We start from the raw sequence: 11,235 nt of genomic DNA, 5'->3' as shown, positions 1-11,235 counted from the left end.
CATTTTCCCCACTGTTGTGTCCCAGTGTACTCATCGGCTTTTCTCATCAACAGTCATCAACAGCTGTTCCGGGAAATTGGGAATATTTCTCTTTTGTTTAACTCGCCCGGATTTCCCCAGCTGCTGAAGCTATTAGAGCGACACATTGTGCAATAGCAGGCTTGTTTTTCTCGTCTTCTTTTAGTCACAGTTTCATTGCCGCCGCCTATTCTCAGAGTTAGAGGCTGAGATTGATGGAGAACAATGTGTTGCCGTCCTCTCATCCACCCCCAACTGACTGGGGGCATAACTTGGTTTGTACTGACACCCAGTGGAGAGTGGCTTTACTGCAGTGATCCTCGTGGACGCCGCATGCTGCAGTGAGGAGACTTACCTTTTCACATTGAGCTGAATCTGACCTGCAATTCTCACACTCTCCGTGGACAAAAACGTCGTCCAGAGTAACAATACACATATTATTTTTATTTGCATGATACATGGTGATAAACATAACAGCGCCATTAAATGTCTCTGTGTTCCAAGCGATCAAAGGAAAAAGAAAAGAAAAAAAAACGTCTCCAACACCTTCAGTCACATTCAAATGCAGAACACTGAATTCAAACAACTTTATTTTGTGTTATGAACATTTTCTCATATACCTTTATTACATATATATCTTTTTTTCTTCTTTTTTTTTTAAGAAACTCACTGCAATTACCTTATGCCATGATAAAGTAAAGTAAAATAAGAAAACAACAATGGGACACTGTGCTGTGTCATTATTCCATGATTGAATCTTAATCTCCCGCGACAGAGGGGACGTACAAACATGATAGTTACAGCTGCGGTTTAAATCTTTCAATGCTGAGTTTGTAGAAACACAATCTTATGGATCCGCTGACTTTACAACATTCTACTGTAGAAACATCATACGGTATATTTACACACACAATGGCAGAAAAGAAGAATCGAAACTTAAATAAAATAAGAGGGTTACCACAGTAACCGCACCTCAAAGGAAAGTAAATCTTTAACTGTATGATTTCCATCATGCCCCGTGTATGTATGTATGTATGTAACTTCTCAGATAGGTTAATAATAATACTGAAAAAAAATAAATGACAAGCACACACACACACTGAAGCAGTGATGTTTTGAGGCAATGGTCAACAGTAAACTAAAAAGCTGCATCTACAGTCTTCAGTAGATACTGTATGTTCGATCTGTCTACAGAGGGTTGGCGCAGTGTCCATAGGCTGGCTTTTGGTTTCTATGAGCAATGGAAACACTATTATTTTTTTCAGTAATTTCTGTTTTATTAATGAGACAGATCTCCATGGCTTTTCTACTGTATATAGAAGTGTTTTTCCTACATTAGTCAGTGCTTATTGGCTGGTTTTTCTACCGTCATGGTCACATGGACATGGATTAAGGTTCGCCTCACACGAAAATCACCAAACAATGGATGACCAATCGCTGTCCACTGAAAATATCACCTCACACAATCTGGCCTCGTGCTTCGTGTGTTCTAAGCAGGTTCAAATAAATTCTGAGCACAGCTTGACACGATCTGACTCTAGTCGTCTGTCAGGGAAGCACAGTTTTAGTTTGTCTGAGAATCTGCTCAAGGCCAGCCTTGCTCTGCCCTGAGGCGCTTTTTCTCCGTTCATTTATTGTTTTATTTTTCTATGGGACACAAACCGAGACGGTCAAACTTGGCAGAAGAGAAATGCGGCACAGAATGCTCGCACGCAAAACCAATCCCAACTGTTTAGCCACAGCTTCCAGATCATTCATGTCATTTTACAGCCAGGTACATGGATGTCGCTGATAATCTAGCACTCCTAGAGTATGCGATAGCCATAAAAAATAAAAAAAAAAAGTGGTAAGAGAACCTGCACAAATACCCACATAGTACAAAAACATCAGGAGTCAAGTTAATCCATGTTAAAGTAGATGCACCAGAGTTGCTTATTCAGTTATAAAAGAAATAAATTAAAGCAAAGCGTGTGCATGGCCGTCATCAAAGCGTAAAAAAAACCAAGTTGCTCTCGTTTGCCGTCGCGACCGAAAGAAAAGGTTTGAACTGATATCGGCAACACCACAAAGTCACATAGCATTTACAAAGCAAACACTGGGAACAAGTCTTTTAATGTATGATAACAAGGATGACATTAATTACACGCGTGTAATTTTACAGTACTAGTACAATCTCGGTTTGGTTGTTTCGGAGAGCAGAGACTTGAATACACACACACACATCCGGTCATGGAGCTGAACTGGGCGCCGCAGTGCGTTATGCTATGCGTCGCCTTAGAGCGGGTCAGTCAGAACAAAATGGTGAAGAAAGAAGGCAGCTAATAGTTTAGTGCGCAGTTTCAGCAACTTCTCACCACAACAGCACTGACGCGTGGAGTCGTTATCTGAAAGAACTGCAGCGTTTGAAAGATTCTCCTCAGAGTTTTACAGAATATTGACCCAGTATTTATTTGCAGGTAAAGAAATAAATTTCAAATATTTTGGCAAAGGTGTGAAGGGACAAGTGGTGTTAATATATGGTACATATTTATTAGAGAAGCCCATCAGCACAGTGGCCTTCAGTTTGTTTCCTTTGTTGCTTCCATATTACATCTCGGTACATGAACAAGCATTACAGGCTAAACATTGTATTCCACTCTCGACAATATCCTGTGAGCCGACACTTGTATCGTCTCAACTGCACCAAACTATCTCCTGTTTGAAATGTTTCCCCCAAATGTCGGTGAATGATGGGCTTCAGGGCGCATGACAGGACAGGGTTGCCAGTTCAAGTGATCTACAAAGTAACACCCTACTCAGAAACATGGTACAACATGGTCTCAGGACATTGGATTCAAGTATATTTACACACACACACACGCACACACACACGCACACAACTAAAATGAATGAGGTAAAGACTGAAGAAAATAACCTCAATATCAATATATTATGAATTTGTCTGAACCAGTTCATATTAAAACACACACACGTCTTTGAAAGAGAGAGAAAAAAAACAACTAAAAAGTAAGTCATTCATTGGTGTCATACTTTTTTCTTTTTTTCTTTTTTTTTTTGTTTAAATCCAAATTCCAGCAGTATAGAAGAATCATCCTATAAGTCATGGAGTAAAAGCGAACACTGCGTGTGGCGCCGGACGCGGTGCCGCCCGCCGTGAAGCGGAGGCAAGCTGCACAGTATGGTGGGTTGATCATCAAACAAGCGACGTACACTGCAACAATCTCCTCTGTTCTGCTGTTGTTACAGTGGCAGAGTTGGCAAGTTGCCTTATCATAGAGAAATACAAAAAATGTACTATGTACAGTATGTGTCATTATAATAATCTACTCCTTTTCTTTGAAGTGAGAGTGCAGCTGCGGAACCGAGAAGGAATTCTGCGGGGGATAACAGGTGAGTGTTTGCAAAGCCTCTGAATGAGAGGGTGTGGAAGCAAAAGAAAAAGCTATTTTGTTCAGGTTTGCACTCCACGTGTTAAACTGTAGGATCATGTCAATTCTCTTCACTGCATCCTCAAATACTGGGCTGGATGACAACAACTGTAAGTGACTGCCGCGTCTTGAAACAATGCCGCTGATTGGAGGAAATGCTCCTCACGTCATTAATATCAAGCTTTAATCTCTGTACAGACACATCTCCCTTTGATTTCTGTGTGTGCTAGTTTCAAATTTACAGTATATGGATATTTGGCAGAAACTTTGCATGTTGCACATGAATGCACGGGTCAAACACTCAACAACTAAAACAACGGGAATAATAGGAGGAAATATACCTTATGTCTTCAGTACTTCTAGCAACACATGATTGTTGGCATCCCTGTGAGCAGAGAGCCTTTGCTTTCATTCCCATCAAGACAAAAATACAACAAATCCCAAACCCGATCCATACCCCAAAGACAAGATTTAGCAGAAACAAAGAAGTGCATATGGATTAAAAAGAGCAATGCATTTCTTTAAAAGAGCACTGTTTGCTTGTCCTGTCCTTAATTTCACTGTTTTTGTCGTTGTTCTCTAAACATTTTTTTACTGATGAACCCATCGCTTGTTGTAATACCTGTAAGCAGTGCTTGAGAGCAAGTAAGGTTTTTATATCACGATGCAAACAGTCTGGAGGGGCGGTAATAAGGATGTTGGTGAGCTGGAGAGGAGGAGGAGGAGAAGGAGGAGAAGGAGGAATGAAGGCCAGGAGCTGGGAGGAAGAGGAGGAAAAAGAGGACAGTGGTATTAACACTTGATGAAAAGGCAGGCGAAGGAGGCCAGCAAGAGCCACAGTGATTGAGATACACAGGCAGCGCCGTTGATATCTCGACCTGTCCCGGGTCCTACACGGAGAAAAGAAAAAGAGAGAGGGAGACAAACACGTAAGAACTTAAGTAACAAGAGAGACCCGCCATATGTCACCAGGGTTTTAATGTTAACAAGAACAAAGATGACAAATATTTGGTTAGCCATCCTTTGTTTTCATTCAAAAACCTGGTATTTGCATGAAGTCATAATGCATGTGCTGTATTGAACCCTGCTACAGCCCTTCCAAGGATTCAAATGGCAACAAAGTGCAGGTGGTGTTGTTTAGTGACATCTAGTGGCCACATTGTGCTACTGACCACTTTCCTCTCATCGTTTGACTGTAAGTTGATTATCAAGGGAGAGCAGAGTCGAAGAGGGATGTGTTCACAAAGAGGAACATTCCCATGATTGGCAGGTTCTTCACTTCTTGTTTGTGTGCATTGTCAAACTGAGGATGTTTTATTAATCTGGTTTAGTTATTATTATTATTATTGTTATTGATATTGTTATTTGTTATTATTTTATATTTATTTTGCATTTTTTGCAGTTTTGTGAGCTCAGGGAGAAATAGGACTGTTAATAATTAAAAATGACATCACAAGATAATATATGCATAATATATGATACTGAATATTTATCTAAAAAAATCAAAGAGCAGCAGGTGTTGTTGATGGTATTTGGTTAATATTACAGTGACTACAGGCCTCAGATACTAATTGAATAAATCATGTGACGATACAACTACATGTTGGTGGTGTATTCGTGCTGCTCTCTCTTTAAAAAAAAACATTTTTTTCACTTATTCACACTTGTATTTACCATGGCTTTTTTTTTAACCACAGCAAATCATCATGTTGTCAGTTACAGTATAGGGAGGTGTTTGAGCTGTTGTTATCTGGTCAAGAAGAGGTGCAAGAGGTTGTTGTGTCTCTCCACCAAATTCAGTAGTAAATTAAGACCACATTTCTATGTATTTATTATGTTATTATGTGGTGAATGTTGTCAGTTTATAATGTTTTATTTCCATATTTGAACTTAATTCACACAAACTGAGAACACATTTGTCAGGTGAATGTGGCAAATAATAAGCAATGAGTTAAAGCAATATGAGTTTAACCAATTGGCATTTAGCTTTGTATTACTAGAATAGGGGTAGTATTTTTAAACAATTGTGCCTCCCAACCTCAGTTACCCCTGAGTCGAGAAATATCTTCCTTCCTTTTTTAAATACGTGTCCACCAGTGACACTTGGTCCGAGGATTGAAACTGCAACGTTAATTCCGCACTTTTTAGAGCCACTCGTACGGGGACGGGACCTCATTAACAGAATGTAAACAGTGTCCGCCATCTTTGCTAACAGTTGCGCTAACAGGACCAAGTGTCACTGGTGGACACGTAACAAAGACAAGAATGAAGATATTTCTCAACTCAGGGGAAACTGAGGATGGGAAGCACAATTTTTAAAAAAATACTACCCTTACTCTAGTAATACAAAGCTAAATGCAAAATTTTCTCTTATGAGATTGATCTTTTCACTGATATGTATTTGCAGAGCCACAACAATCCTTATTTTTGTGCATGATACATGTTCATCTGTGTACAATAATCTTCCACTTTGAATTTGAACTGTGAACTAAAGCAAATAACAATCGATGCTGTACTCACTATAAAGGAAAAGGCTGGCATTCTGGACGCCCAGTCGGTTTGAGGCCACACAGGTGTAGTTCCCATAATCCTCCTCGGTAACATTGGCAATCATGAGAACAGTGGTAGTGCCAAGAATTTGGATATTGATGCCCTGGGCATTGGACAGCCTGGAGATAAAAGGAGAGGACAAAAAAATGATGCAATTTTTTCAGCAAATTATAAAACAACAGGAATTAGAGGACCTCGGAGCCAAAGGGGAGTCGGTGGCATTTGAGGCAAAATAATAAAAAATCTGCTGTTTTTCGGAAAAGAAAAAAAAACTCACTAGAGCTTAATTAGCTAAAGAAAAGAATTCCCAAATTTCTACCCAAAGATAAAACACACTACAATTATTCATGACCTACTTCTTGGCTTTAAACTAGACGTGAATCATGTGATTATCGGCTTTAGTTATACCTTCCCAATGTGGACGACAGAATTTGGCTCTGGTGCATCGAGAAGGCGCTTTTGTACTAAATAGACCTCCGCGAGTCTCTTAACAAAATGACACTGTCAGCACCGTGCACTTCATTTCTTTTTTCATGAATAAATTATAACATATTCAATGCAATGTTAATATAATTGATTTCACCACCCACTGAACGCTGTGAAGGGGACATTTGAAGACAAAGAGATCCATATGTATGTAAACGAAATATTTACAATAAATGTGTAGTTGCAGGTTTTTCTTTGTGAGTGAACACATTCATTTTATTCCACACAGAGTTGTGCTTTTGTGCTGGGGTCAGTGTCGTATTCATTTCAACAGTGGGACACAAAGCTGCATTAGCCAGAGTGAAATCCTTGACCGAGCTCAGCAAAGGCAATGTCACCATCCTTCTTTTGACGTTTGCAGAAATGTAAGATGCATTAGAAAACATTAAATAAACAGTGCTGACAAATTACAATGACACCTCTCCTTTTCATCAGACAAACAGAATCTCTGCACTTCAGCGTTTGGATTTACAACGAATGAGCTGCTGAAGTCCGACACTTCACGACCACCAAACTTCTGACAATCAATTATGTCAACCTCGGATCTTTCTCCACAGCAAATGAATCAATACAAAATGCTGACACGGACTTTATGCCTCACTGGTGTTTCTTACATCATCAGAGCCAAATAAACTCTTATAGTAACACGGCACTCATAATGGATTCTGCTTGTTCTGAGCTGATTGAGTCCTTTCGTATCATGGAAACAACGCGAAGTTCATTTCAGGCGCCTCAACTTAATCCTGCTTAAGTCGGGGTAATGCGGTAACCGGAATTTGAGCAGGGGGATCGAGAAGTTTATGCTGACATATACTTGGCTGATAAAAAAGTATTAACATAAAAGTAAAATGCACATCATTGCACAGCATAATTTGGCTCGCCGGGGAATGAGGAACTTGATAAAGTGCTGAGGTTCTTCCCGTAGGGACACCTTGGGAGCAGTGGCTGGGTGTGTGTGTGTGTGTGTCTGAAAGCAAAAGAGAGAAAGAGAGAGAGACCTAATGGAGGGCAAGTGTAACAGCAGTGTCCCTGCTTCATCTAAAAGCAAACCCCCCTCCGACGATAAGGCCAGCAGCAGATTTATTCTCCAGTGCGTCTTCATGAGAAGTGACTGTACTATTAAAAAGGCCTGGACATGGAGTGTGCTGCTGCTGCTGCTGCTGCTGCTGCTGCTGCTGCTGCTGCTGAGAGAGCCAGATAATACACAGCACTGTGGGAAGCTGAAGACAAACACCCATTTTTACTATAGATTACAGCCCATGATTTTAATGCAGTGGTAAGGGATAAAACTGACCTAAACTTTCTTTTGTTTCCACAGTTTTGGCTCAGTTTGCTGCACACGGGCTGCCAGTTTGAACGCCCAACAACAGAACACTGAGAAGTAAAGATCAGTATTGTTTTTGTTTTATTTTGTATTTTTTCTCGTAGCATTTATCAAGGTAAATATTGCTGCTGCTGATTTTAACTTTGTAAGTGTTGGCAAACATAGATCGACCGCCTGAAACCTCCCACCGTCGAGATTTCAAGTTCATCGTCAAATATGCTTGCGTCTCTGCCAGCTTCTTCATCTGGCATTATAGACTGGAATACATTATCAGAAAAGTTGGCAGAGATGAGCACATCTATCTTTGCAGGAATGTTTTTAAACTGTGTGTGTTCCTCACAGGCAGAGGGCAGTAGTGATCCACTGTCCACCTTTAGTGAGTTGTTCTTGATGCATGGAGACACTCTGCTACATTAAACTATGGATTGAAATGATTTGACCCGTCTGTTTGGTGGAGGGCAGGCTGTGGGTGTGCAGGGCTGCAGTCGCACACCAGCAGAGATGAAAGACCAGAGCAAATCATCAGAGGGACAGATTTGATTCTGTTGCGTTTGGGAGCATCTAAAGTAGGTTATCACTGCTGGAGAAAGTGACAGACCTGTTATGATTCAAGGCTGATGATAAATTAAATCAAGTGGGGAGTCCTGCTGAGACTCATAACCCAGGGATGATTGAAAGCGGTTCGGTGGCCGAGACAGCCATGTATCAGCTGGCAAAACAACCAAACATAAATGTCTGTCACGCTGGCTGACAGCTCATTTTTGAAGTTTCCCCACGTTATAAACATTGAAGGAGTGATTTACTGCGCAGAGAGCAGCAGAGGAGAGACACCCAACTTTAAGCTGTTAAGTGGTTGCGGTCATGTAGCCGCTTCTATATGATGTTAATTTATACGACGATCTGAGTTACTTCCACTGTGCACGGCCAGTCAGGAGCGGGGAAGGTCCTGACAGCCATGTTGTTAGAGTGATCAGTCATGACCACTTCGCCGGCATCTACTGAGGGTAATTAGTTCTTCAGGTGCTGAGGAGTCTCTCAGAGTCTCTCAGATCTTCGTGAATCAGAGATGCTGTGAAGTTATGTTTCATTTATGTTGCAGAGCAGGAGGAAAATGTGATCGCCTGCGCTTATTGAGACTGACAAAAAGTGGACATGAATAAGGTGAGGCGAGTAAAGGGTTTCTTCACAGAGGAGGAGGAGGAGGAGGAGGAGAGTGAAAAGTATTAAAAGCAAAGCACTGCAGCCATGTGTGTGTTGAGCAATTTATAACAAACTGTTTCTTTGAACTCTTCAGTGATTACTCCTGCAGTGTTTACTCCTCGGCTTGTTTGGACAGGTAAGAGCAATGCTTTTTCAGCTTGGCACTATAGACACACCTGTGGACCTCCGTCCTCTTTATGGACAGCAGAGTGATTTGTTTGGGAAAACATAGAAAAGGAGTGTGAGGAGTTTAAAAAAATTCACAGGATTGGACCTGAAATATTTGGGGAACATAGCAAAGAAAAATCCTGCATCTGAAGGCTGAGAGAAATTAAATATTTGAAACATAATATGTAATTACGTAAAAAGCAGCAGAATAAAAAAAAGTGTGTTTCTAAATGACTGCATCATAAGTTTCCAAAGTTAAGACCTAAGTAAATTAAGGAACAGACTAAACAATGAGTCTGCTATCGTGAGCTGCAATTGCTAACCAGCTTAGTACATGCATTTGCAATAACTAGTTATATTTGTGTGAGGGTTACGAGTTATATTTTAAACCGCAGAAGTGATTACTTCCAAGACAGAACAAGAAGATGATGAGAACGTTTGTGAGAGCCTCTGGTGTGTGGACCATCTCACGTCTTCCAGATCATATTTGGAGGTCCGTAATTTGATCTCCTGCAGAAAAGCCCCCCACAGTTACAATGGGCGGAAGCTGCCAGGACAGTCTATAGTCTTACTGACCAGCTTAAAATACTGTATACTATACTGTATACTGCATGATTTGGAAGCTGTCCTGGACTTAAAGATGCACAACTTGAAACTGTGGTGGTCCTTCGTCATGCTGTGCGAGAGCTTCAAAGACGGCTGTTGTCACAATCTTGCCACCAAAGGTAGCACGTGAAAAGTTTTCCTGACAGTGACAGGAATGGATGACAGTGTGTGAGCTACTATCTACTCGCTGAGGAAACTGCAACATGAATGACAGAGTCAAATACAATGGAGACAAAAAAAAACCCACACAAAAACAGAACTTGGCTTCAGTGGGTGTTTTGTGTCAAGTTTAGCATTTTGCAGTGGATCAGTGTTGCATAGTGTGAATTATAATGATTGCTAAAATCAGGTTTTTATTTCAGCAACAGGTTTAATTATTAGACAAGTCTGATATTATACCTTTCCTTGCTTATAATTGTAATACAATCTCTTGCCTTACAGCAAGAAGACCCGGGTTCACAACCCTGATCTGAACAAGGGTCTTTCTGCATGTGTGTGGGTTTTCTCTGGGTTCTCTACTTTGCTCCCACAGTTCAAAAACATGCAGATTTGGGGAGTATGCAAATTAGACAAGTGGCCATCTGATGGACTGGCGATCTGTCCTGGGTGCACCCCGCCTTTCACACAATGTCAGCTCGGATTTGCACCAGCGCTCGCTGTGACCCACATGTGGAGGATAAAGTGGTAGAAGATGGATGGATAGATGGATGATACCGATTACAGGAGAAAATCCTACATTTTTTTGCAAATATGAATTACTTTATTTGTTTCAATTCAAACATGTGGTCCCCACAATTCTTTCCTTTGTGGAAAATGCAGCTAATCTGCTGCAACACTGTTGAAAGGCACTTTAGTGCACACAACAGTGAGCGAGTGCATCTGTGTTGATATGGCTGCGACAGCCAGAGCTGAGTCTGTCTCCAGTTCAGTGGTGCATTTACAGTCTGTCACAGAAAGCTGTTCAGTTCAGCCCAAATAAATAAATAAATAAATAAATACATAAAAAAACTAGCCATGCGCATAGGGTTAACAGCTTGGCAGCCTATTATTATTTATGGCCAAGTAATAATATGACTCAGCTACATGAAAGCTGAATCACCGGTGAAGAAATGCTACCGATGCTGAGGATGATAATTCAATAAATTCATCTGAGGCAATAAACTACACGATTTCTTTTACTTGTATCCAACAACTCCAATATTGGCTGTAGGTAGAAACATGCAGCTTTCGCCTTGACCTTTTAGCACAAGTACAAGTGTATATTTAAAACCTCTGCAAAGATCCATATGAACAACTTCTTCTTTTACTTCTACACCGACTACCTTTTTTGATTCTCTACTACTTTCTAGTTGAAGAGAATCAATGCCACATTTTATCTGTCTGATATAAAGATATTATTGTCTGTGTGATTGTGTATCAGCGACCATTACTAAGTGTACACGACAGGGTGTCCAT

General features: G+C 40.6%; 1 protein-coding gene across 1 annotated transcript in view; it reads right to left on the bottom strand.

Annotated features, from left to right (window-relative positions):
• Positions 1 to 441: 441 nt before the first annotated feature.
• Positions 442 to 11,235, bottom strand: part of LOC122759885 (limbic system associated membrane protein) — a 66,690-nt gene continuing 55,896 nt past the window's right edge. The window contains exons 6-7 of the mRNA XM_044014872.1: positions 5,967 to 6,115; positions 442 to 4,336 (exon numbers count right to left, since the gene is read on the bottom strand). Of these exons, the coding sequence (XP_043870807.1) occupies positions 4,239 to 4,336; positions 5,967 to 6,115 (247 nt within the window). The 3' untranslated portion in view covers positions 442 to 4,238. The remainder of the gene's footprint in view (positions 4,337 to 5,966; positions 6,116 to 11,235) is intronic.

Source organism: Solea senegalensis, unplaced genomic scaffold (genome assembly GCF_019176455.1).
Source record: "Solea senegalensis isolate Sse05_10M unplaced genomic scaffold, IFAPA_SoseM_1 scf7180000012571, whole genome shotgun sequence".
Lineage (NCBI taxonomy): Eukaryota > Metazoa > Chordata > Actinopteri > Pleuronectiformes > Soleidae > Solea > Solea senegalensis.
This window is presented reverse-complemented; position numbering and strand designations above follow the sequence as displayed.